We start from the raw sequence: 27929 nt of genomic DNA on the forward strand, positions 1-27929 counted from the left end.
TCTATGCTCAACCACTGAAACACGCAGGCTGGGTTCAAAGATATATACTTTCTTACATTTTCCAGTTTGTGAAAGAATATGATGAAGGCTACAGATGAACACCCAGGGGAAGAGACCCCTAGGTGAGGTCTGGGAGGGTCCTGAGTGTAGGAGCTTCTGTCCCGTGGAGTTGGGGTGTGTCACCCTCCCAGTATGTGGGTGTGTTTGCCCACCTGAAGGTCTTCGAAGCTTGGACTATCGGGATTTTATGGAGGCTTCCTCACATAGGCATGACCAATTATTAACTCCATTTCCAGTCCCTTTTCCCTCTCTGGAGAAGTGGGGATGGGGAGAATGGGGCAGGGGCGAGTAGGGAGCTGAAGATTCCAAGCTTCTGATCCTGGCTTGATGAGTCCCCATCAGGAGCTCACCCAGAGTCACCTCAACAGAACAAAAGATGCTTCTAGTGCTCTTATCACTTAGAAAACTACAAGTGTCTTATTTTTTATTTATTTATTTTTTAGAGAGGAAGGGAGAGGGTGAGAGAGAGATAAACATCAATGATAAGAGAGAATCACCCATCAGCTGCCTCCTGCACACCACCCTACTGGGGATATGCCCGCAACCAAGGTACATGCCCTTGACCGGAATCGAACCTGGGACCCTTCAGTCCGCAGGCCGAAGCTCTATCCACTGAGCCAAACCGGTTTCGGCGCTACAAGTGTTTTTACGTATTTACTAGAGGCCCAGTGCATGAATTCGTGCACCAGTGGGGTCCCTTGGCCTAGCCTGTGGGATTGGACTGAAACCAGCTCTCCGACATCCCCTGAGGGGTCCTGGATTGTGAGAGGGTGCAGGCCAGGCTGAGGGACCCCACCAGTTCATGATTGGGGCTGGGGAGGGACATGGGAGGTTGGCCAGCCTGGGAGGGACTACAGGAGAGCTCCAGGGTGTGTCTGGCCTGTCTCACTCAGTCCGGATTGGCTGGACCCCAGCAGCAAACTAACCTACTGGTTGGATCGTGTGCCCCCTGGTGGTCAGTGCACGTCATAGTGAGCGCAGTTCAGGGGCCTTAGCATTCATTAGCATATTATGCATTGATTGGTTGAATGGATGACCAGATGACCGGACACTTAGCAAATTAGGTTTTTATTATATAGGATTTATTGTTTAAGTACATTTTTATTGATTTCAGAGAGGAAGGGAGAGGGAGAGAGAGATAGAAACATCAATGATGAGAGAGAATCATTGATCAGCTGCCTCCTACATGCTCTACACTAGGGATCGATCTCAAAACCCGGTCATGTGTCCTGACTGGGAATCAAAACGTGATCTCCTGATTCATAAGTTGACGCTCAACCTCTGAGCCAAGCCAGCTAGGCCGGGCTACAAGTGTTTTAGAAGCTCTGTGCCAAGAACTGGGTCCAGAGGCCAATTCACTCACTCACACACACACACACACACACACACACACACACACACATTTTAATCTCACAGTAACTTTTTCATCCACTTAAACATCACACCCTCAAGAAGACTTCCCTGAACCGCCCCCCCTTCAGACAGAGTATGGTCCCCTTTTACACCCCTTCAGTATGGACCATGAACCCCCTCTCCACAGCCCTCCTCACACTATAATGCTACGTTTATTTGTGATTTCCTTTCTTAACTTCTCTTCCCCAGCAGGCTAGATGCTCCATGAGGAACTTATTTCCTCAGAGCCTGGCATTTGTTGAATGATGATGGGAGGATTCTGGGATGTGGCTCTTGTCATTCAATGTGAGAGTCCAGGAGAGACGCCTCAGTGCCACACCTGCCTCCAAGCAATATTCGAGCAGCAGCAACAGTGCCACCCCCTCCTAGCCTCAGTTTCCCCAGCTGCAATGAGAAGGGATTGAAGGGCAAGCTCAAAGGGCCCTCCTCCAGGCCCAAACCCCCCCCCCCCCCGCCCTGTCCTACAGCCCATAGACAGCACATCTGCCCTGATGTCCTCTGTCCCCTCTGCTGGGTCTGTCCCCTCCATCCCCGGCCTGGGCATTGCACAAACTTGAATTCTCACACGTGGGGAGGAGATGGGAAGGCCTGGGGCCTGGACGGGGGAACTTGGCTCACCGGGCAGTGCTTGTTTCATTAAGCTCGTAATTCCCTGAGATGCAGGTTATCTTGTTCTTTCCATTTTACAGACGGGAAAACGGCCTCCTGGGAGAGGCGGGAAGAGACAGAATCAGGCAGGGCCCCAGGTCCAAACCACCTCCTGTGCTGCCCCAGCAGGAAGCCCCCGGGCAAGTTCCCTTTCTCAGTGGCCTCTCCGCCTTCCTCTCGCCTCCTACTTCCCCTCCGGGCTTGGGAGTCTGGTAGAAACGTGACTTCGGTTTGGTGGTGTCACTGGGTTTGAGACACAGCCTCTGGACCAGGCTTCTCCTTCCTTCTAGCTGGGAAGGACACAGCCCTGTCACCCACTGGGGAAGGGAGTGGGGAGGTTTGGGGGGGGGGGGGAGGGATGGTAGGCGAGTCAAAGAGCTACAGGATGCATTTCAGTTCAATGCTGTCCGTATTCTGGCCCACTGTGGGGTTGCCAGGACCCGTGGTCAGCATAGCAGTCTGCCCTCCGGCACTCTGATGGGGAAAACCCAGTGGATGAGGGTTACTCACCCAGACCCTCCTTCTGCATCCGGGTCACCAGGGAAGGCCGCGCAGAGAGTGTGATGAGCTAACCTCGCGTGAGCTGGAGACCAGGGGGAGGGCTGCAGGGAGAATGCACATTGAGGAACTGAAAGAAGTTTCAAGCGGGACCACACTGGAGGCCCAGCAGGGAGTGAGAGTGGCCCTGAGAGGCCTCAGGAAGTTCAGCCTTTGACCCAAAGGCTTTGGGACGAGCCCCTGGTTGATGGAGCGGGAAATCCATTTTTAGCAAACTCTGCTGCAGGGGTGGGAGAGGACTTGGCAGGCAGGGAGGGGCGCTTATGAGGCCATGGCTATGCTTAGAGGAGAAAGCAGGGAAGCCCAGCCTGGGGTGCTGGGCACATGGAGAGGCATTTAGGAGGCAGAATGGAAAGGGAGGGATGGAGCCCATGGAGTCTGGGTTCAGGTGCCCATCTGGGGCAGGGCTGCCTCAGCTCTGGTCAGTCTTGGGGGGGAGGGGTTGGTTGGGACCACCGGGGCAGGGAGGAAGTGTGCCAGCCTGCGCCAGGCTTGTCCCGAGGCCGGCTGCGTCCTGCTGGTGGTAACATAGTGCCTGGACTTGCTATGGTAACCGCTCACGTCAGTCCCAGTTCTGAGCTTTCCCAGAATAATGGGCCCGAGACCCAGGGCCAGGCTGCCACCTCCACCTCCAGTCGGGGCTCTGCTTCCAGAACGGGTCCTGCTGCAGCTGGCTGGCTGGGTGCCCGCACAGCCTCCCCTCTGCTCTCTAAAGAAGCCCGGGGCGGTGAATTATTAGGAGAGAAAGGAGACCTCTGTCCCAGCAAGTGATTTGAGCCAGTGGGGGCTCCGGGGGGCAAGGCTAGACTCCGGTCTTATGGCCTCGCAGGCAGAAGTCTTCAGACGCCCCCGCTCGGCCAGGGCTTCAGTGCCACTGCATGTCCACCTTCCAGGCCCGGGTCTCCAGCCCAACCTTGAGCTCCAGGTGTACGGTATGCAGCTGTCCACTTGGCACCGCCCCCGCTGTTCAAACTCAGCCCCTCCCAGTAACCTCTCCTCCCTCTTCCCCTCTGAACACCCACAGCCAGGCCAGGGACTGGGCATGTCCTCTTCCTTCTCCCGGCCTCTGCCGGGCCTGCTTCTCTCTTTCTCACTTGAAGGCTGTGAGGGAGGCAGCCATGCTGACATCTGGGGGAAGACGCCCAGCCGCAGGGACAGGGTGGGCGTGTGCCTTGGGGGTTGGAGGACCAACCAGACCTGGGCGGGGGGGGGGGGGGGGGGGGGACGGGGGGCTGCAGGAGAACGAGTGAAGGGAGAGGTAGGAGGGGAGAGAGGTAGGGGTGCGGGTATGAAGTAACACTCTGGAGAAAATGAGGGGCCTCCGGAGTATTCTGATCAGAGCAGTGAATAGGACTGGCTGGGGTCATTAGCAGGCATGTGTGTGTGTGTTTGAAATATTGTTACTGATTTCAGAGAGGAAGGGAGAGGGAGAGAGAGAGAAACGTGAACGATGAGAGAATCACTGATCTGCGGCCTCCCGCACGCCCCACACTGGGCTTGGGCAGTCTGAACGGGGTGCTGGCGGCTGGGGTGGATGGAAGTGAGCGGAGAGGGCACTGGAGACCGCGAGGTGCAGCAGAGAAAGGAGGGGAAGCTGAGGTCGCTGGTGGGGAAGTGGAGTCAGGAGATGTTTTTTGTTTGTTTTTAACCAGAGATAGAGACGGAAGGAGCAGGAAACGGGGGGGAATCAGAAAGAGACAAAATCCAGGCTCTTCGCAGACCCGAGGCACAGGCAAGGCAGCAGCCCGGTCGGGAGCTCCCGGTGCTGTTCGCAGTCCGAACCGCCAGCACCGCGCGGGAACCCCTGCTTTACGCTCGCCAGCGGTGACCGTGGTCCCGGCACTCTCCCTGAGCCTCAAGTTCCCCGGCTGTAAAATGGGTACCACCTACCTCCTATCGGGGCCGTGGGGATAATGCACATCGAGTGCTGGCGGGTGCCGCGACCGGGAGTGACACCCTCCTAGGTGCTCGTCTCTCACCTCACAGCCACCCCAGGGTCACACCGTTACCATAGCGACTCCGTAGATGGGGGCAGGGCCCCTCCTGCTGGCTGACGCTGGAACTGCACCTCGTCCCTGTTCAGAGGTGGGACTTCCAAATCGAATTTCCCCGCAGACGGGCAATGATTTTATTCCGCAGCGAAGATGTCACCAAGATCAGTGGGTGAGCACTCCAGACCCTCCCCACCACCCATCACACACTAACCGAGATGCCAATCCACCCGCCCCCTTGGTCCTGCAGCTGCCCCTGCTCGGAATGCCCTCCCCTCCACCACTTGGAAACACAAGTCACCCCTCTGACCTTTCTATGACCCTCTCCCCTTAACCACCCTTACCTCCTGCAGACTGAACTACTGGAACCTTCTCTTCCATGTTCTCTTAACATTTGTACTTCCCTCTAGACTTGCTAGAACACCTGTCTCACCTGAGGTCAGGTATTGCCGTATTTATCAGCTGCCAGAGGGATTTTATAACTGAATCTGACCACTCAGCCCCTACCGGAAATCTCCCCCACTGTGGGTGAGGGGTGAGGGTGTGTGTGTGTGACGTATGTGTCTCTGGATTATCCAATATTTTTACATAAGCATGTCATTTTTTTTATTTTTGTTTTTAGTAAAGATAAAGAAATCTGCCTGGCAGGCATGGCTTAGTGGTTGAGCATTGACCTGTAAACCAGGAGGTCACGGTTCGATTCTCAGTCAGGGCACTTGCCGGGGTTGTGGGCTTGATCAAGAAAGTGTGGGGCGTGCAGGAGGCAGCCGATCTCTCTCACTTTTGATGCTCCTATTTTCCCCTCTCCCTTCCTCTCTGAAACCATTAAAAAAATATTTTTTAAAAAAGAAAAGGGAAATCCTTCAGGGCTTCCTGGTACTTTCAAATTCCCTAGCAAAGCTTACAGGATGGGATCTGGCCTCCGCCTGTCTGATTCCTCCCTCCTCCTCGTCCACCCCTCCCAAAAGCTCTCAGCATCGACAGCATTGGCGTGGCACGTGCCCTCTCACAGGCCTCCTTAGGCAGGCGTGGTGCACTGCCATTACCCAACTCCACATGTTCAGCCCTGTTTAGTTGAGAGAGGTGAGTTCCCACTGCCATGGTTTGCTCACATGCACAATGAAGGATCCAGACAGACAGGATTTCATAAATCCTCTGACTCTAAATTTCTGGTTTACAGATAATGGTTAGCGTGTTTTAGGCAACTGTCACCAAACAGCAGATCCTGGCCGGGATCTCCTAGAGAACGGGCTGGCTTGTCAATGTGTCCTTCTCCAGGGGATACACATAGGACTCGGGGGAAACCCGTGGTCACTTCTCATCCAGGGTGGACTGTGTCCTGGGATGAGGCGAGGCTATGTCCTTCAACAGCAAGATGCTCACCTGATCATCATTGGTCAATCCTTGTGGTGAACAGGAGGGGCTTATCTATTCACGGTCAGTCTCTACAGCTGCAGGAAGCACGAGAGGAATCTGAGCCCCCTCCTGCAGTGCTCATTTTTGAGGGACACTAAAGCATGATTGGAAGAAATCAGAAAAATAGTGCCAGGCAAGCCAGGTTTCTACACCTACAAGCCTCCTCACATCACATAACCACCAAATTCAAGCACTCCTGCTTCCACTAATGTACACTGGGCCCTTAAGGAAAAGATGAATGGCTTTGCAGGCTTGGATGGTCTGTTGAGCCTTGAGACACAAATGCAAGTTTCACTCTGCCACTCAAATGCTGGAACCAAATAGTACAGGGCATGATCTCTCACCAATGACTCAGTTTACTATGTAAACTAAATCTAAATCCTTTAATATACCATCCAGGAACTTCTCATTTGCAAAAAAATCAACTTCAAAACAAATTCCTAACTACAAATGAACATAGCCCCAGCCTGCTGAGCAGTGTTCCACCTGAGGGCCACACACACCCTTCACCAACTCATCCTGCAGGCTGTGTACACCTGTGCTCTGGATTCAGACTAGTTTCAATCCTGACTTCACTCAGTGGGATCCGGGGGAAGTTTATTTTGTCTCTGAGCCAGTTTTCTCACCTGTAGAATGGGGACAAAAGCAGTATTCCTCTTAGGGCTGTGAGTTAAATGACGGGCTGTAAGTGGCTGGCAGGCGAGGTAGGTGCTCCGTGTGTGTCTAACGGTCATCTTTGCTGCCACGAGGGGAAAGTGCTCTCCTAAGATGAAGACACTTGTTTTTACAGAGGCCGAGGAGGTCGGCTTCCCGTACACTTGTGCTTCTATGGGCCTCGGTTCTATCACGCTGCTCCTGCTGCCAGTCCACACTCTCGACCCAAGGGATCTGGAACCTAGCTGGCATCCGCATCACAAAGCCACCTACATGACCCTCACCGCACACCAAGTGCACTTCCTGAAATGAGGCTCCTGTACGCAAGACACATCCATTCAACCCCAACTCTGGCTGAAATCCCTTCTAAACCTACTCACCTTTAGCGCCTGAGCTGCAGCTGTAGCCAGAGGGCAGATGACCAGGTTTAAACCATGCCCACTCCAGGACAAGTGCCCCCAAGCCCAAACTCCTGTCACCTTTGTGGTTCTGCCTCCTGGTGAAGGGCAGCTGGCACCTCTCAACCCACGTGGCTCCATGAGGCTCCACTCTGGGGACCAGAATCTCTAGAGTTTCTGCGTTCATTAGGGGGTATTCTCATTTGTGGTAATAAAATGGGGACAGGGCACCACCTCCCAAGACCGACAGCATACCTTTGGCAACATTTCCTAATGTCAGTGGGAATCGGTAATGGTGACTGAATCACAACTGCACCGGAATGCCAAAAGTTACGTTTAATTTACAATGTAATAAAGGTTACAGGTAAAAAGCTACACATAAAGCGTGAAAAGGCCTATTACACAAATGTACAAATCTCTATACAAAGCTCTTATTGATGTTTCCTACCTTCGTCTCCTGTTCATTAGCCCGGTCTCATCTTGGAGCTTTGGATAACAAGAGCTCTCAAGGGGGGGAAGCGCCTCCAAACCAACATCTAAAATGTCTTCTCAGAGACATCAGTTACTTGCAAAGTAAAATCTTTTCTTTTTTAATTGGAATTGTTCTAACTAGTCAAATGCTTTGAAAATTGCCTTCATAACACACTTGAAAAGGAAAGCCTTGGAGAGTACAGTATTCTGGAATCAAATGAGAAACGTCAGCGAGTAGAGAGTACTCAGGTTTGACAAGAAAAACAGGTAAATTTCAAACGAAGTAATAAGTTTAAAACTATCAACCTGTGTCTATGGCATTCACTGGTCACAGACCACAATCAATCAAAATGTTCTCACTCCAACAGAAAGGACAAAAGAGAAAAGCCTAACTACTGGACCTCAAAACCACTGACCCAGCAAAACATTTTTTGAACTTTAGCTTAACTGAAGAATTTTAACCCTCTTTATCAGCCTCAGGTCCATGGCAACCCTTTGCTACGTGGAACTTACAGGGAGAGTAAATATAACCTAGGCTGCTGGACCCCTGAGGCTGGTGATGCCACGGTCACCTCCCCAGCTCTGAATTCGACTCTTTGGGCCTTGAGTCTCTCCACAGAGTACATGACTCAAAATAAAAATAACCCTGGAAAGAGGGAAGAAAGAAAAAGGAGGTCATGGAGGCCTGGGAGGCTCCAGGGCACCAATTTAAAATGATGTGTGAAACATTCTTCTACACTGGAAGTGTTCTGAAGAGCAGTCTTTACGGGATATTTCAACCCCACCCCCAGTTTTGATATTAGATGTTTAGGACCCCAGGAGACATTCTGAAAGACGATACTGCACACATGGAAAATTTTTCTCCCAAGTTCATCAGCTCCCCCATCACCCTTCCACCCAATTCCCACCCAATCCCACCCCTTTTCCACGACCAAAAATATCAAATTAGTAAGGAGGGCGTCGGCTTCTTGCCCGGCCAAGCTTCCTTTGCATATTTCTTCTTCTTGGGTTCGTTAACAGCTTCGGGGATGTAGACTGCAGGGTTTGGTGTAGGATTCAGGTTCACTGCTGATGGCACAACAGGAGTCAAGTCCACATCAGGGGCGAGGTTTGGGTACGGCATGGGCAAACCACCAATGAGTGCTGTCCCGTGGATGCCATGCGGCTGGGAGCCGGCTTCACTGTGTGTGGGTGGCAGGCCCCCGTAGAGTCCCCCACTGAATGCAAAGTTCTGCAGGCGCCTGCTCCCCGATTCTTCCAAGCCCAGGGAGCCAGGGCCTTCCATCCGCTTCTTCTGTGGTTGACAAGGAACAGAGCAGACAAGAGGTGAGGCTCAAGTGCGGTGCTAATTAGCCTTTTCTGTTCTAGCCCTAAAATACTGGGGGAGGCCCCTGAACCTCTAGCTTCTTTTGTTTCCCAGACAACCTATTTCCCAGTCCTGAAATATCAATGATTAAAGAGATTTGACAATGGTCCTCTAATGTGATGGGTCCACATAAAGTATTGTATTTACCAACCTAAGTCACACTGAGAAAAATGAGGATAGTGTGTGTTTTATAAATAAACCTCATCCAGTTTAAGTGACTATCCTTAGCTTGTCATACCTCTCCCTCTCTTCTTTTGGTGTTAAAATGCCCTTTTAGGAAATAGGTGACAATGGGTGGTAGTAGGTATTTAAATTTGGAGGGGGGGGATCAGAAGTTAGTATTGATCTTCATGTTGGGCACCAAATTTCTAAACAGTAATCTCAGAGCAAAACAAATCTGTAGTGAATGAAAGAAGTTTACTGGTTGGCTGGGGCTGGGAGTGGAAGGGAACTGTCTGCAGAGGGACTTAAAGGAATTTTCTGGGTGATGGAAATCGTCTATATGTTGATTATAATGGTGATGACCCAGGGGTACACATTTGTCAAAATTCAAACTGTACACTTACCATGTGTGCATTTTACTGTATGTAAATTATACCATAATAAATCTGATATAAAAGTGAAAATAGCTTCTGGTTTTGTACTTTAATGACAATAGAACATTCCAAAAAGAGAGAAAAGTGCTCAAGGGGAAATGTGACATGAGCACTATGGAGTTGCACAGAAAAATTTCACCTTGTACTTTTTCACAAGAGACTAAAGGAAATTCATGAAAGATCCCCCTCACATCTCTACTCCTTTTGAATTAAACAAAGATTAACCAGGAATTTGACGCATCACTCTAGTCTAATATATTCTAAAGACTTTTAAAAAATAAAACTCTAATCATTGCAAGTACATAAAAATTGTACATATAATTGATTTTTGTGCACTGAAAACAAACAAAAACTCTATAGCATCTCTGACCAGCATCTTCTAATTACTTTTTTAAAAAATATATTTTTATTGATTTCAGAGAGGAAGGGAGAGGAAGAGAGAGAGAGAGAATCATCAATGATGAGAGAGAATCATTGACCAGCTGCCTCCTGCATCCCCCCTACTGGGGATCAAGCCCACAATCTGGGCATGTCCCCTCGACTGGAATTGAACCTTGGACCCTTCAGTCTGCAGGCTGACGCTCTATCCACTGAGCCAAACCAGCTAGGGTCCAATTACTTTTTTAATACCTCTATTTACAGGGATTCCAGTACTTAAAGGACTATTTATTCCTAGCTGTCAAGTAGTTCCTCCACATGTTTAGCAATCAGAACATCTTTGTAACTTCCATCTCTTAGTTCTCCAACATACCTGGTCTTTATAAACCTAATCAGGTTTGGGCTGGCTTTCCTATCTGTGCCACTCCCAGGCACAAAGAATACAGGCACAGCAAAAGGCAGCAGTGCCATGCAGACATACAACAATGCCTCTTTCCTGCCTAATAGCTAACTCTGAGGGAAAAGGGAAAGGCTAAAGAAAGGTGGGCCACTCTGCAGCCTGCTGGAGGTAAATTTACGTTGCACCATAATTTACAGACAGCATCAAGCTGGCTGGTCCCCCGCAGCCCTACTATGGGCTCCAGGATCCTCTAGACATAGGTGGAGTAAAAGTATGACCACAGGGTAAAAAAATGGGAGAGGAGCAAAGAATGTGTTTTAAATTAAGTACACCTAACCTATTTATAAAAGAGTGGATTTTTAAACCAGACTATATGAAATGGCATTTCAAATACTGTTACAATGTGCTTCCTACCTTCACCGGGACCACTGCAGTCTGTACCATGTTCCGGAAGCGTCCAACTGAGGGATCCACATCCTCTGCAGAAAGACATGAGGGAAGGATTAGTGTGGTATTCTACGGGGAGGGCTAAGGGAACAGGGCTCACTACGAACAAAGCAATCACAACTCATATTAAAACAATAAAATACAGCTAACACGTCAAGTGTTTCTATGTGCGGGCACTGTATTAAATCCTCACAAGCCTATGAGGTGAGCACGACTACAATCAACTTTTTAAAAAATTTTTATTTTGATTTCAGAGAGGAAGGGAGAAGGGGAGAGATAGAAACATCAATAATGATAGAGAATCATTGATTGGCTGCATCCTACATCCCCGCTGCTGGGGATCTGAGACCGCCACCCGGGCATGTGCCCTTGACTGGAATTGAACCCGGGACCCTTCAGTTCCCAGGCCAACGCTCTATCCACTGAGTCAAACCACCTAGGGCTACAGTAAACATTTCATAGACAAGAAAACACCTCAGGCTAAGAGGTGTAAAGTGATGGGCCTAGTCACCCTATGGGAGAGTGGAGGAGCCAGGATTTAGTCCAAGTAGCCAGAATAGGACTGGACCACTGTGCTGTGCTGCCTTCCCCGAGTTCTTTCTCATTCCATATACTTCCCTCTTTTGAGGGAGAAAGTAGAGTACATAGCAGCAATCCCATGATAGTGATAAAACAAGGACATGTCAAGAGGTCACACACCACCTATTTTGGTAATGCCCACTCATTAGCAAATAACAGAATTAGGATTCAGATCCAGGGCTTCCAACTTCACTTGGCCTTTTGACCTGAACAACTGTATAAAATCAAGACTTTTACAGCCATGGCCGGTGTGCTCAGTAGTTAGAGTACTGGTCTGCCTACTGAAGGGTCATGGGTTTGATTCCCCATCAAGGGCACAGATTTGGGTTGCAGGTTCCATCCCAGGCCTGGTCATGGTGCATGCGGGAGGCAATCAATCAATGTGTCTGTCTTACATCGATGTTTCTCTCTCTCTTTCTCCTTCCATCCCTCCCTTCCATTCTCTCTAGAAATCAATGGGAAAAATATCCCCAGTGAGGAGTAACTATATATATATTTTTATATATATATATATATATATATATATATATATATATATATATATATATATATATGGATTTTTACTAAAGGATCTGAAGCCCTCATCCAGGAAGAGTGGGAGAGCAGCTCCCTTTTCACAGCTTACACGTTATTATACCCTACAAAGCTTCTAGCTTCATTCACTCTACAGGGAGAAAGAGATAAGACCAAGTAAGGGACATGTCTGCAGTCAGTCCACTCTCTTGTGCTTCATTTATTGGACATCAGACATGGAAATAAGAGCAAGATACTGCCCTGCTTTTAAAGTGATCACAGCTGTAAAGCCAGACAGGCTACAACACACTGGAGGTGCTTCAAGACGGGTAGCAAAACTGCTCTGTAACAGAGAGGACAACTGCGCTGGACCACTCGGATGAAGTTTTCTTGCTGAAGGCTGTGTGTATGGCAACAGGCAGGCTGACTTGTTAGCATTACTAGAGAAAACTACTCCAAGCCCCTTCATCTTAATGTACTGACAGGAAAGGAATTATTTCCCTAATTGATGTTGTACATCTTATTTTGAATGCATTGAGGGAGCTTGCTATTTTAAAGATGAGCAATCGTATGAATTCCTTTGGAAAATAAAGATTCCCTATTTAATCTGAATAATTACACCTGGTTGACTTAAGTCTGACTTTTCACTTTAGGATGACTTTAAAGAATATGCCCTGTTATATTCATTGACTAACCAATCTTTGTTCAATGAATGAATGAATAAATGGCTTCCATATGGAAGAAGAAAGAGGAAAGATAACCAGACTCAGGAAGGAGACAAGGTCTCTAAAAAAAGGCACCCTTATCTTTCCTCACTCCCACAGGAGCCCTGTTCCAATCATCCATCCCTTCAGCAAGGAAAGCTGAATGAGGCTGAGGCGCACAAGCAACTGGAGCCTGACAGGAGTGGCTATTGGGGGATGCACCCCATGCGTGCACTAGGCCTGTAGAGGGGAGGGACTAAGCCTCTCTGGGGGACCCTGTCCTGTGCTGGCTGAATGATGGCCAGGCCCTCTCCTCCTTTCCTCATTCTAGTCGTAGAGAATACGCATGTTCTAGGAGAGCCCTGCTCCTGGAAGATCTACCAACGAATTCCTTACAAAGTCTACTTCTGGTATAGGAAAGGCTGCACAGGTAGAAGGCAGAAGTTGTGGCAGATAATGATGGGGTAGTAGCTAACATTTATCAAGAGCTTAGTGAATCCCGAGCACTGATATGAAGTGTTTTTACCTATGTCAATCATTTATTCTCCCCACCAATCCTGTGAGGCCAGTAGTCTTTTAAGTCACTTGGCCAAGGTCATACAACTAAGAGGAGAGGTGGATTTCAAACCCAGGCCCTCTGATTTCAGAGCCCATACTCTTAACCTCTATGCTATATTCTGCCTGAATACAGCACCTTAATAAAGCTCTGGGGCAATAATTTTCCAGAAGAAAAACAAAGCAGATCAGACACTGAGTCCTGAGAGAGACTTAGCGTTTAGTCCAGTAATTCCCGTTATTGACTGTTCATCAATACAATAATAGCTTGTTTGAAGCTACAAATTTTTAGGCCCAACCTCTAGAAACTTACTCAATAGGTTCCAGGGCCCAGAAAGAAGTTTCCTAGATTGGTCATACAGCCGGTGCCTAAACATTTCCCTCGGGCATTCAATACTTTTAGGAGTAATCCTTTCCACTTCACACACCATCAGAAAGTAAACTTGTCACTAGAATAAATGCCTTAATCTCTTTCAGAGAAATCCTTTTAATTCTTCTAAATATAAGGATTCATTGTTGCTTTTATTAAAAAAAATATACCGTATTTTCTGGCGTATAAGACGACTGGGCGTATAGAAGATTTTCCTGGGTTAAAAAGTCGTCTTATATGCCGGAAAATACGGTATTTTATTGCTTTTTTACAGAGAGGAAGAGGGATAGAGAGTTAGAAACATCAATGAGAGAGAAACATCGATCAGCTGCCTCCTGCACACCTTCTATTGGAGATGTGCCTGCAACCAAGGTATATGCCCTTGACCGGAATCGAACCTGGGACCTTTCAGTCTGCAGGCCAACACTGTATCCACTGAGCCAAACCGATTAGGGCTCATTGTTGCTTTTTTTTTTTTTAAATATCTTTTATTGATTTTTTACAGAGAGGAAGGGAGAGGGATAGAGAGTTAGAAACATCAATCAGCTGCCTCCTGCACAACCCCCACTGGGAACATGCCAGCAACCAAGGCACATGCCCTTGACCGGAATCGAACCCGGGACCCTTGAGTCCGCAGGCAGACGCTCTATCCACCGAGCCAAACCGGCTTCGGCATCATTGTTGCTTTTTATGCTGAGCCAAATACTTGCTACTAGCTAGCTCTGGTTTTGCCCACTGTTCCCTTGTTAAGGTTAGTCCTGCAAATATCCGACCACAGTGGCCATGCCTCCTCCAATCTGCTCTCCCTCGTGCATGGTTCCCTACATTCCCAGAATTCAGGGCACTGTTTTCCGTATATATGAGTCTCCTCCTCCCTCACGACTACATCACATATTTGATGGTTAGGGCCATGCTTGTATTTAGTAACATATATGGACGAGTTAGGCTCAGAACATGGACCAGTGGGGTCACTGTCCCCAATTCTCCTATTAATGCAATCTTACACTGCACTTGATTAGTTTTCACATACTCCTAATGACTAAAACTACATTTTCTTCCTTTCTCTCTCTTTTTTTATCCTTACCCGAGGATATTTTTCCATTGGTTTTTAGAGAGAGTGGAAGAGAAAGGGAAAAACAGAGAGAAATATTGATGTGAGAGAAACACATCGATTGGTTGTCTCCTGCATGAGCCCCAACCAGGGCCCGGGCCGGGGAGGAGCCTGCAACCGAGGTATTTACCCTTGACCTTAATCGAACCTGGGACCCTTGGGTCCACATAAAACTGCATTTTCAATTAACTAAAATCCCTTGATCTTTTTTTTTTTTTCATGCCGGAGCAGACCATCTCCATTTAAATAATTGATATTTTGAACCTAAAAGCAGGACTTGAAAGTGATTCTCACTGCATTTTACTTTGGAAATTAAAAGCAACTTGTTAGTCTGGGATTCTTGTTTCTTCTATGGATTGAGATTTATTTTCAAACAAGTTTTTTTTTTTTAATCCCAATTCCATCTTCACTGTGTAACTGTACCTCCCAGCTCTATGTCATCCATTTACCAGAGTACTTAAGATACAACATAGGTCCAATAAATAAATGTTGAATGGTGGAACAAATTGGTAAAGTTAGTGGCCTTCTCATAATACAATGCTCTTATCTTACTGGCATTTCCATACAAACTATAAATTAGTTCCTTCCAGAGAGGCAAGTCTTTTTTTTTTTTTTTTTAATACATTTTATTGATTTTTTTTCTTTTTCTTTTTTTTTACAGAGAGGAAGGGAGAGGGAGAGGGAGAGAAACATCGATGAGAAAGAAACATCAATCAGCTGCCTCCTGCACACCCCTATTGGGGATGTGCCTGCAACCAAGGTACATGCCCTTGACCGGAATCGAACCTGGGACCCTTGAATCCGCAGGCCCATGCTCTATCCACTGAGCCAAACCGGTCAGGGCCAGAGAGGTAAGTCTTCAATGCAGTCAACAGTAGCAGCAGAAGGTTCTCCAATCGAGTTACCACTCATACACAGAACCCCATAAAGACAATAACGTTCTGCTTTGAGGTCAAGACAGAAAACACTTATGCTTAACTTAAACCTCCATTATGACACTGACATTCTGGATCAGCAGAGAATTACAGCCTTGCTCTGTATACTGAATTAAATGGACCCTCCTGTTAGCTATTTCTTCCACAGAGCAAATGGATAATCCCTGAGTTGTTGAGAGCACTCCATCAATGAACTGTAAAAACTCTCTCTCCTTAATATAGCACCTGTTATTCTAAACCTTGGAGACATTACAACTGACCTACAGGTTGTATACACTACTCTCTGAGACCACAGCTTTTTCATCAGAAGAAACTAGAAAGACACCTCACCTGGGTTGATGATCTCATCATCCTCACTGAAAGTCACCCGTGAATTCTTCCTCTTCCTCTTTGGTCTCTGAATATCCAGATTCCCCTCCTCAATGGTGAGGGTGGAAATCCGCTTGTTGTGGGCAGTGTTGAACTCTGTCAGGTTCTAGGCCAGGGTTCACACAGGAAAAGACAAGAGTCAGTACACACAAAATTTGAAACAGAGTATCTTACTAAATGAAGGGCACAAAGGCATTAGGGGCTAACCTTGACTTCCCCAGGCAGACAAGATTCTCCTCTGTATTCAGAAAGAACTCATTACTATCCCCAGATTGCTAATATTTATAAGTCACCTTTGACAGAATGTGCCCCCTTTGACTAGTGGGGCAGTGATATGCAAGAGGAGGTGAGGGCCTTGAGCTGAAAACAGGTCATATGTACAAACATCTTTTGAGTTGACGTTTTGTTGTTTTTTTATTGACTTCAAAGAGGAAGGGAAAGGGAGAGAGAACATGATGAGAGAGAATCATTGATTGGCTGCCTCCTGCATGCTCCACACTGGGGATCAAGCCCGCAACCTGGGCATGTGCCCTGACCAGGAATGGATCTGTGACCTCCTGGATCATAGGTTGATGCTCAACCACTGAGCCACACTGGCCAGATGAGATTTGCTTGTTTTTAAGAAAGGTTATCATGTCTTTATGCTGAGAATTAAAAGAATGTAACTGGAAGGAACTCCAATAATTCTTTTAAAGTAACAAAACAGAGATGAGAAAGGATGACTGGCAGCTTTCTTACCAGTAACTCTCTTTGAGAACTCACAAGGACATTGTCAGTGCACTTAACACTTGGCATTAATATTTTGTCACTCCCCATTCCTGTGTATGGTCCCATTTCTATTCATAACCATCCATCCATCCATCTCAATGATTAAGTTGGCCTCAGCACTGTTGCCTGCCTCTTCCCAATCCTCTGGACTTATTCCAATCTGCATTGCAGTTTGAGATATTCAAAATATCTTGAGAATAAAGACCCAGAGAGGACCTCACATATAAATTTAAAATACAGGAAAGCATGGAAGAAGTCTGGAGGAGAAATGGGTAAGAGTAACCACCATCAAGGCCTCTGGCTATGAGGCTACTTCTTTAGAACAAAATAACTTCTAAATTTTAAGATTTCCCTGGTGCTTTTCTTCCTAAGGGCTGGAACACTGCCTTAGTGTAACTAGAATAGTAAGTGCACGTGGGTGGTTAAGGACATGCTTACATATGGTCTACCTAAATAGACCAGTCACACCAGTGCAGTGATTGACATGTAAAGGATGACAGCCACATCACATATTGGGGTCAGCCTCTCGAAAAGGAAAACTCTGGCACTCAAATAAGATAAAATATTGTAAAATTCATAGCCTTCAGGGCAGCCAGGCCCATAAGAACAAAACCAGTCTAGCTCTATTCAGAAGATCCCTGGGCTATTTGGACAATATCAAGAAAGCAATGTAAATGAATGAAAGCTTCAGTCTAAGTCAGTGCTGTCCAATCGAACTTTCTGAATCATGACAATGTTCTCTATTTTTGCCATTCAACATGGAAGTCACTAGCCACATGTGACTACTGAGTATTGGAAATGTGGTTAATAGCTACTGCATTTGATAGTGCAGCTCTAGAAAAATTTAACTCCCAGCCTTGGCTTCTAACATCCAGTGAAGGTGCATAGACAACCATGAGGGTGTATTGGCAAGAGACCAGTTTCCTTGTTACCCCTGGTCATACATAACCAAATCACACAGTGTAGCTCTCCAAAGTGTGTCACAGTTGACCACTTTATAACTGACAAAGAGGCAAAGGCCCATCACTGGGCTCAAGAGAACCTCCTGCTGCTAAGTCTTTGGCATGTCAAGCTACACAGACAGCTACATAATGGAAAAACTAGAGTCCCAAAAGACAAAATAATGACAGAGACGTGGAATTACATCAAGTTCGGTTTCCTCCTCTGGAAGCCCCAGTAAGCCCTTGAGTTCATCATCCTCTCCACCCATCTTCTCATCTCCTTTCACAGCCGATGGCAATGTCTGAGGCTTCTCACGTAGAGTGTATGCCCTTGTGGATGCGCCAAATGAGACTGTGGAATCGATGGGAATTTGCTGAGGCTTGTGAGGTTCCAACCGAATGTGACCCAAGAAAGTGCCGTGTGCTGGGAATAACCAAATCAAAAATGTAAGAGAAAAAAACCAACCTGAGTTGTAGGAGAGCAGCTCCTCCCAGCATTATCAGTTCTGCTTTTTAAAATAAAAATGACACTGAGTCCACTTTGCATCCCTTGTCATGGGTCACAATGAAAAGGAAAACTCCTTCACTGGGTCTTGAATCTCTTCAGTGGAATTCTTACACATCTTCAGACCTGCTGTTAACCCAGATAACAAATACCACTGCTTGCTCTCTGCTGCCAGACAGGCTTGGCTCCATTCTGGGTCCAGCAGGAATGGCTCCAACCCAGCAATAACCATGCCACCCAAGGCAGGAGACAGGCATCGCTGTGGTCTGACCTCTCCAGCCCCAAGCCCAAGGAATATAGGCCCTGGTGGCAGTTATGCTTGGGTTTTCCCAGAACAGGAAAGGAGGTTGGCTGAAACAGGTGCGAAATCAATACCAAGGCAAGCCAAAATCCTACTGCTGAGTCTGAATATTTTTCTGCATGTTATAAAATGGACAGAAAAGATGAGATAAATTTGCAAGTAAGTACTTGTGAGACAAGGCTTTCCAAAACCATTGTATCAGCAGACTGGGGTGGGGTATGTGTTGGAAAAATGGGGAAGGAGAACATGGTCAGCTCAGGAAGCAGGACCCTTTACATTTTACATTGTACTTATATAGGGGAAAAGTGAAAAACTTCAAGGCTCCATGCAGTTAAGTCTCAACTGCATTTCTGGGATTATCTTTGGCAAAGTTGAAAATCTTATTAGTTGGAGTATATTCACGAAATTAAAATTTCTATTATTAGTTAGTCAAAGCAGAATGTAACTGGGATAAAGAACCTTTTATAAAAAATTAAATATTGCCCAAAACAAGTATTGTTGTTACTGTCTTGCACCACTACTCTATTATATTAATGGAGCTAACCACAGCTTCTGCCTAAATTGGACCACAATTTATCATGGTCCTGTAAACACTTAGATACCCATAGTCCCTAGCTCCTGAGTGTTTTTGTTGAAGTTGTTCTCTATATATACCTAGTTCCTCCTCCAGGACAGTACTCCCCAAAACCCTCTTCTCTCTCCAGTCATCAATTATTCAGGAAAATAGGCGGTATCACAGGAGTTGAGAAGAGTTGATTTAAAAATCAAATGTAAACTTCTTCCTTGATGAATAATAAAACACAATTTTGAAACTGAAGAACTTAAAAGAGAACTTTCACATTGCCCAAAAGAAATGTGAGACAGAATGGGATGTGAGTTACTTACTACTATTGAGATCTATTAGAAAAACTCTCTTCAGATGCTTGTGGTAGACCAAGGCAGCGTGGACCCGAGAGCAAGACTGGTGGTCAATGGTAAAGTCACACAGATCAGGGTTTCTCCCAAATAAGTAATATTTCTTCTCATCAATAATCAGTTTCTAAATAAACATTAAATTAAATGTTACTTAAATAGTCTCAACAGGGTTAAGCAAAAATTCTTCTAATCAAATAAGTAGAGGATCTTGAATAGAAAAATTCCTTGCCACAGTGAAAAAAATTTATTTCCTATTATTCTTTAAGATAAAGAGCTCAGAATAACTTACTAAGATGTTGAGGGATAGATGACAATATCCCCAAATGTAGTGGTCAAAATGTTTAGTGTTGATATGAAAAAAAGTTTTCCTACTAATTCTATTATGTAAAAGTGACCTGCAAAAGGGGTTGTCTTCTGTCCATTGGAAATTTAAGATTTCAACGGATAGTAATTTTAGGTCAAGCAAGAAATACGAACACAAAGCATGTTTATAAAGTAATGACTGCTTTTCAGAAACATATAACCAAAGGAAGATTATCAATTGATTAGGAAAGAAAGGGGTTATAAATACCTATTTATATTCGAATCATGCTATCATAGCCCCAAAGTACTTTTGGAATACTCTGAGCTGAATTTAGCTTTATGAGAAACTCACAACACTGTCCTTATTTTTCTTTTAATCCTGGGTTAGTAAACCCTGACACAGCCTGGTTGTAAACTGAGCTGTCAAAGATAAAGGACTCTAGATAAATTTTTACTAGCACTTCTTCCAGTTTTAAGAGTCTACAATTTGACCATTTTAAAGAATAACCCTTTCAAGGTTTCATTAAGCTCTAGTTCACATTTCACATGACACTCCTAAAATCCCTGAGAGAAGACAACACAAAGCTGAATAGAGAAGCACAGTCAAGTTAGTATGGTTCCAGGCTAGGAATCAAGAGGTTTATATTTCATTCCTGGCTATGTCACTGAACTCACAGAGGGCTACTATTCTCCCTTATGCTTTAGTGTTCCCCTTACAAGACCAGAAATATACCTCATGCACTGATAACAGGAACAGCCGGTGGGTATTATGTGCCACACACCGTGGTATGTATTTTATGCTGTCATTTCACCCTCACAACCACTCTATGTGGTGGGTACATACTATTATTCCTATTTTTATAAATGACAAAACTGAGGCATAAAGAAATGAACACATTCAAGTTCACACAGCCAGATATTTAAAAGCTAAATTAGAAATTCAGAGAGGCAGAAAATCTGTCTGACTTCAGAGTCTAAGCTCTTTTAACCATATTATATATTTTCTCCACTCTACCTGCATCAGAAAATGCACTATATGGCAAGGAACATTTTAATGAATGAACAACTATGGGCCACACTCTTAATTTTTCTTTAAACAATCACTTACCCAGTTTCTTTCAAGCTTAGCCTTAAGGTTCAAAATTAGTTCAAGCTAGTCTAGGAATGTGGGTCACTGCTGGGAAACCCTGTCCACAGTGACCATCTGCTACTGGCAAGGCTTATTCCAGACCCATACTATACTGCTAGGCAGCATCAAGATCGAACATCCTGACAGCTCAATAAGACGATCATCCACAGGTCTGCCTAAACTCAAATTTTAAGATTTGGGTTAAATATAAGACATTGCTTTAAAATTGAGAGTTTTTTTGTTTGTTTTTTAAATTGAGAGTTTTTAAGTTTCAACATTTTATTATCTAGATAATATCTGTGCAGGTGGAATCTACTGCATTTCTCATTCATATTTATATGCACCCAGTTGTGATGAATTTTTAAGTTAACTAGGGACCCAACTCATGCACAAATTTTGTGCACTGGGTCTCTAGTAAAAAATAAAAAGTCAGAAGAACCCCTGACAAAGGGGCTCTAAACTGATTGGGTATGGGCAAGATGAGTTAATTTAAAAATTCATCACAACTCCTCCTATGCCCTCACAAACTTAAATTTGCTAACCACAGGGCTCATTGGATAGTCTCAAGGAAACAGTATATAAGACCACCAGATCTTGGGTTCTAATATACCACTGACCAAATTTCTATGTTTCTAAGGTGCCAAAGACATACCAGAGATCTAGGTATTTAGAGGGCGAGGGGGAGTGAAAGGTCCTCCAAATTAAATATATACATTCATTATTAAAGGCATCTCAATTACAGAAACATAAAAATGTAGCGGGAAAATAGTATGTCTTAGAATTAAGGAAATTTGTTAACTCCTGGACAATGTGCTTTCTCTGTCCAAGTAAATAAAATAATGTATTGGTCTTTCAACAGTCACCAAAGCCACAATTTCTTGACTAGCTATGGCTGATACCATTATCCAGTTGTGCCACTGAGTTATAACTCAGAGTGTGTCTTTACACACTGGGCTAAAAAGACTCACGGCTTTTGTTTTAATATTGCACTTCTTAAACCCAGCTATCACAACACATCACCAGCCTCTGACACAAGGCTAGGACACAGATAGCTCGGTTAGTATCAAGTGCTGTCTAAATCTTTAAAAATAAGCACATAAATCTGTTCCTCTCAGAAACAGCACAGTGATGTCTAAAGACTGCAACTTGACAATTGTATGGCAACTCAGCACACCTAAGAGCAATGAAAGACAGAGAACATTATCAGTTAATAGAAATCAGTAATCAGAGGAATGTCTGACAACTAACAGCACTTTAAAACTATAAATTATTTCACAAAGGAATATGATATAATCATTAAAGCCTGGCCTCCTTTCTGTTTCTTCTTGTTGAAAACTGAAGATTTACTAAATTCTGGTAACAAAACAGATTTCTATGTCTTCAAAGCTTCATGCTATTTGGCAACAATATTTTATATCTGTGGAACAGTCTGTAAAATAGGTTTTACAGACAATTTAGCAAAATTATTTCATTGAATAATCTTGAAGTTTTTTTAACTTTTAAAATAGAAGAACTCTACACTGATGGTGTTATTATGGAATTGTACACCTGAAACCTATATAATTTTATTAATCAATGTCACCCCAATAAAATCAATTAAAAACAAGTAAATAAAATCTCTCTATATAAAAGCCTAATATGCAAAGTGTCCCCTCGGGAGTTTGACTGAACGGGAGTTCAATGGCTCACTATGATGTGCGCTGACCACCAGGGGGCGGCACGGAATGAAGGGAGGCCCCAGCCAGCAGCTGGCAGCCGCTAGGGACCCAACTCATGCACAAATTTTGTGTACTGGGTCTCTAGTAAAAAATAAAGTCAGATGAACCCCTGACAAAGGGGCTCTAAACTGAGTGGGTATGGGCAAGAGGAGTTAATTTAAAAATTCATCACAACTTCTGCTTTAATACTTTGTAAAATACTGGGGTATCTCTACAACATCCTGAAGTGACAGTAATATATTTACAGAACATCATTCAGGAGATGTTCACAGACAGCTTTTCAACCATGGAATGATGTTTTTACTATACACACCAAACAAAAACAACTGCACTCAAAAGTGGAACCCTGAATCTAAATTCTGTATGAGCAAGCAAACATAAAATTGGTCTAAGACCTGGAGACTCACAGCTCCACAGTCACAGTGGATTTAATCTCCATTTCTTGGTAAATAAATGGTGCCATAAGGATTAAAAATAAAATCTCACACAATTTAATACCTAATCAAAATTTGTTATCTTCAAATTCTATGTGGTGTTCATTCTAGAGACTTGTAGAAAATCTGGAATTCTGGTAAACTTTTCCTTTATAGAACTTATTTCAGGTAATTTTTTATGTAGTGCCTTTCCCACCAGATTTCTTTGAGGATCAAAACCACGCTTGTTTTGTCCACTGCTGTAGTCCCTATGCCGAGCACAATGACTAGAACATAGTAAGCACTCAATGTTTTGAGTAAATGAATGAATTTCATCACCATTCCATTCTCTTCTTTGAAGGGCTCAGGCCTGAATATCATAAAAGCAGCTTAAAAGCTAAACTCAATCTATGTCATTCACTTTCTTCTTCAATTACTACAGGCCCGGTGCATGAAATTCCTGCATGGGAAGGGGCGGTGGGGAAGGCCCTCAGCCTGGCCTGCACCCTCTCACAATCTGGGACCGCTGGCTCCTAACTGCTTGCCTGCCTGCCTGATCGCCCCTAACCGCCCCTGCCTTGGCCTCCGCTGTGGCAGCTTCATCTGGAACGTTGTTCGGCTGTCTGGTCTAATTAACATATCACGCTTTTATTATTATAGATTGCATATCTTTCACCTTCCACACAACTCCATGTACTCAGAGAGAGGGAATTTACCATATTAAAGGGCTTCCAGTTTGATTAGGGCCCATAGGCCTATGATCTATTAAAATCCTTCATTTAGAAGGTGAGAGAAGTAAAAAAACAAAACAAAAACTGAGTGCTGTGGGAGATAAGAGGTTTGAATGTGTTATATCACCATGTGCTTTTAATAGAAAAAAAATCAGGATGAACGAAAGTAGCATCAGAAAACAAAGCACAGCAGAAGGGGTGGAAAAGTGAGTCACTGGCAAAATTCTTTAATGTGATGGGAAAAAAGGAAAGACATGTATTTCTGTACCTCAATTAGTTTGTCTCCTTTGACTACATCCAGATGCAATCCAGGTGGGGGTTTACCTGCCCTGAAAAATAAGAAGGAAAAAGCATTTTCAGAATGAGTTCATAATGCCATTTACAATTACTGTCCCATTCAACACTGCAGCTCTCCTACCAGCCTATAATTAGCTCATCTTCAAGCAGAAATGTCATCTACTTCACTGTTATTACAGCTCCTTTCTAAGTTTGACACTTACTTCCCCAGTGATTCAATTGCTCTAAAACAGGTTTTAATGGATTTGTATTTAGAGCAGCACCCAAGAAACCTGTATTTTAACACTGAATATCTACCTCGGAAAGAAAGCAGCACAGAGAGTTGCAAGTACTATAGCTGGAGTAGTCTGATTCTTTGAGTTTGAATCTAAGCTTTGTGACTACTGCAAATAACATATAAAGGTTGAGTACATCGTTGGTGTTTTGTGCTGATCCAAGATTAGTCTCATCACAAAATAAAGAGAGCTCTGAACTCTGAGACCAAATCAGAGGTACATAATTAGGGAGTTAGGGCAATCCAATGCCATGCCTATGAAACCAGGTACCAATAAATACAAGAGGTGTTTCTTACCCTTGAACAGGTCTTTCTATCTATTATGGCTTGTTTAGGGCACTTTTCTCTATATTTCTGTAACCACAGCATTCAAGAGGGATACATGTCAAAGCACCTAACACAGTAGTTGGTGCATACAGGACTGAAGAAATGGTAGGTGATATGTCTCTTCTAACTATAAGTTTACTATCCTGATCCAACATCTGAAATCACTGTAGCAGGGAACCAAAAGGGACATAAAATTTGTAGACTGAAGCAACTGGGTGTTACAAAATGCAAAGGAACTCAGAAAACAGGCACACATTCACTTGCTTCCTGTGTTTGCTCCTTGAAGTTTGAAAAAAAAGAACAATCTTGCCAGAGTCCTTTTGCATATTTGCATGAAAATAATGTACCTGTCCGTCTAATTTGAAGAGCAACATAGTTATCTCACAATCCTGCCCCAACTCCTCTATGGCAGTTGCTGAAAACAGTGCATTGGAAAAAGCCCTTTTTGTCTGGGGAACAGGAAAAGCAATGTTACATCCAAAACATGCTTTCTGAACTCCTACTATGTGCCTGGCTAAGGCCTAGGAGCTAGCATATAAAGGATGCATCAGACTCCTTCCCCTTGAGGATCTCCACACAGCGGGAGGCAGAGAAGAATAACATTATTAATACACTGGTGAGTTACTGCTCAAATAGCTCTAACTCAAGGCAATTCATAATTATTCATCTTGTACTCTACTCGAAGGCTAAGTCAAAGTATTCCAATATTCCCAAGAACTTGAGAAAGGATGAAAGGGGTTCCTTCCAACAATCCCAGCGCTGGTCGCTGAGAATGCAGGGGTTGGTCAGCGCCGTCCCTGCCCTCAGGGAGCTCCCTGTCTGTGGGAGGCAAGTACTGGGCCGGGGATGCAGCACCACAGCGGGACACGGGCTCTGAGCTTGGGCTGGGTCCGGGAAGCTAGCTCGTGCGCGTTCGGGACAGAGAGCAGGGGGGCAGCACGGTGCTCCACGGAGCTCCACATTCAGTCAGGAGTTGAGGTAAGTTCAGGGCCACGGTCCCGAAACGCCCAGGCAACCGGCTGACTGCCCGAGGGGCTGCGTAAGCGAGCGCCTCCGAGCCCCCAACTCTGGGCTCCTCAGTGCCTGGGCCTGGGCTCCCGGTTCCTCCACACGCTGCCCGGCCCGACGCACTGTTCTCCCTCAATCAGTCCCAAAATGTCTAAACCGTTCGGCCCGCTGTGCGAAACGAGCCGCCCGGCCAGCCCAGGCCAGTCCAGCCCACCGCAGCCCTGGTCTCCTCGCCACTCACCAAGTCGGGCAGTCGAACAGTGGGAGGCTGGAGCCGGAATTCGTGGCTGCCGCCATCTTGCGTCTCCCCCGCCCATTTGGCGGGCCCGGAGCACGCCGGGAAACTGGAAGACTCTGAGGGGAGCAGCGGCATCCCAGTAGCCTGTGCGAGCGCGCGCGCGCACGCGCACACGCACGCACGTACAGGGCGCTTCTGGTGGCGGTGGAAACTGGGAGGTAACTTTGAGGTGTTTGTCAGTGTTTGAGACAGTTTGTCAGCGTCTCCGAAGACGAGGGTTTTCCCTGGCTGGGAGGTGTCTGAGGAAAAGGTGCTTGTAAGGGGAGGTACCGGCCTCCCGCACGTCCTCCTGCAAACGCTCTGCTGGACTCTTAAGTCTGTGACTCCATCCTTGCTACAGGCTTGCACCCCAATCTAGAGAGGAATTAGAGCGCAGAGCTTAGAAATTACAGTAATCACTCATTCGGTTTCTCCTACGGCCCTTCTCTGCAGTTGCATGCTCACTTCCTCTTCCTAATCCAAATCTGAACCCTGTGGACTTAGGTACATTATCTGGGAATCTGCTTTTAGGGCGTCATCTAGTCTGTTTATGAAAAGTCCGGACATGCTGGGCCAAGAAGGATCCAATCAGAGGCAGACATCCTAATCGTCAATGGTTAATCAAGTTGTGGCCCCTTCGGAATTTCGGTCTTGGTGACTAAATCGTGAAAGGAAGCATTAGGATTCCAGGCCTGCCCTAGGCCAACATCTGGCTGAAAGAGACCATCAGCAGGTCCTCTAGTTGTAATCGCTATGTTTGTTGGGTGCTTGCTTCTCTGGGCAAGTATATATTTTATATGGATCATCTCATTTAATCCTCACAACACTCTTGAGGTAGGTATGGTCCCTGAACGCTCAAACAGATTGAGTGGCCCAGCCTCACCCTAGAAAGAGGGGTGAGTGGGATTCAAACCTAAATCTGTATGATGCCAAAGGCCATGCTCTGTCATCACCACTGTCTCACAATTAGATGTTGATATATTATCATGCAAATGATGCCCAGCACTTTTTCACTTTTGTAGAAAGTTTGGGTTATCTGACCTGTTGTTTTTTCTTTTTAGAGGAAACTAATTGAAAATTGTTCACCCAGAAAGAGGCACTGCACATTATTTCTTTTCTTGATTTCCTTGCTACTGGTCCTCTAGATTTCAAATTGAACATCAGCCTGTTCAAAAGATTTTGTCCTTAATGACATCTCTAGGAATCAAGATTTAATTGCAACATAATATTAACTTGGATTTTGAAATTATCAACTCTTAGGCAGGTAGGAGAATCACTTTCCTCTGGCTTTCAAAAGCACAATAAATTTATCCAGCAAGGATGTTAATTGATCAGATGACTTATCTGCTGACCTGTGTATAGCCTCCTTTCCAGTCTTGATTCCAAAGACTAGGCTGATGGGGGAAATACAAATTCTAAACTTGGTTTCAAGAAAAGAGGCTCCTTTTAAAAAAATAATTTTTTTTATTGATTTCAGAGAAGAGAGAGGGAGAGAGATAGAAACATCAATGATGAGAATCATTGATTGGCTGCCTCCTGCATGCCCCACACTGGGGATTGAGCCCACAACTGGGATATACCCTGACTAGGAATAGAACCGTGACCTCCAGGTTCATAGGTCGACGCTCAACCACTGGGCCATGCCAGCCTGGCTGACTCTTCTTTTGAGCACAAGGACACGATTCCTGAGAAGGAATTAAATAGTCTCAAAAGTGTTTTTAGTGTAACAGAAAACAACACGTTCATTTTTATGTACAGATTGTGCAGGCTCTTGAGGTTCCATGCCCCTTTCAGGCATGAGGTGCTGTAGAAACCATTTCTAGGTTTGAGTGACCTGATTGCATCTATGTCAACTTTGCCTTTCAATTTCTCAGCTTTTGTGTGTGGTCCATTATTTAACCCCTTCTATTGCTGACTATACACCCAAGAAAGCTAAAGTTATATTCTTACCCTTGTAAGTCTTTACTCCTTGGTCATGTTCCCTGCTTTCCACTAGCATGTGATGTAATGGCACCTTATACTTACCTAGGCCTTATAAAGCAAAACGTTCTTTGTTTGGACACCATGATGTCAGTATAGATCAGTGAATT

General features: G+C 45.2%; 1 protein-coding gene across 3 annotated transcripts; it reads right to left on the reverse strand.

Annotated features, from left to right (window-relative positions):
- Positions 1–7452: 7452 nt before the first annotated feature.
- On the reverse strand, positions 7453–25950 carry PPP1R8 (protein phosphatase 1 regulatory subunit 8). Of its 3 annotated transcripts, XM_079777632.1 has the most exons (7): positions 25804–25950; positions 23925–23985; positions 19333–19486; positions 17845–18065; positions 15894–16038; positions 10764–10828; positions 7455–8903 (listed from the first exon to the last, which is right to left on the reverse strand). In XM_079777632.1, exons 1-7 carry the CDS (start codon positions 25857–25859, stop codon positions 8550–8552), a joined length of 1056 nt encoding a protein of 351 aa, XP_079633758.1. In that variant the 5' UTR covers positions 25860–25950; the 3' UTR covers positions 7455–8549. The 3 variants fall into 3 exon arrangements, with proteins under 3 accessions (XP_079633759.1, XP_079633760.1, XP_079633758.1); XM_079777633.1 differs by lacking the exons at positions 17845–18065; positions 23925–23985; positions 25804–25950 and adding an exon at positions 18108–18275 and having other exon boundaries at positions 7453–8903; positions 19333–19448; XM_079777634.1 differs by lacking the exons at positions 17845–18065; positions 23925–23985; positions 25804–25950 and having other exon boundaries at positions 7453–8903; positions 19333–19467.
- Positions 25951–27929: the final 1979 nt, after the last annotated feature.

The sequence above is a fragment of the Cnephaeus nilssonii genome (genome assembly GCF_951640355.1).
Source record: "Cnephaeus nilssonii genome assembly, chromosome: 7".
In the NCBI taxonomy this organism is placed as follows: Eukaryota; Metazoa; Chordata; class Mammalia; order Chiroptera; family Vespertilionidae; genus Cnephaeus; species Cnephaeus nilssonii.

Bases quoted from the DNA above. Each gene is read 5' to 3' on its own strand.
- PPP1R8 (XM_079777632.1), bottom strand. From the start codon at position 25,859: ATGGCGGCAGCCACGAATTCCGGCTCCAGCCTCCCACTGTTCGACTGC. The intron at 23,986-25,803 runs GTGAGTGGCGAG...CTTATTTTTCAG, and splicing joins CTGTTCGACTGCCCGACTTG to GGCAGGTAAACCCCCACCTG. The intron at 18,066-19,332 runs GTAAGTAACTCA...GGTTATTCCCAG, and splicing joins TCTAATAGATCTCAATAGTA to CACACGGCACTTTCTTGGGT.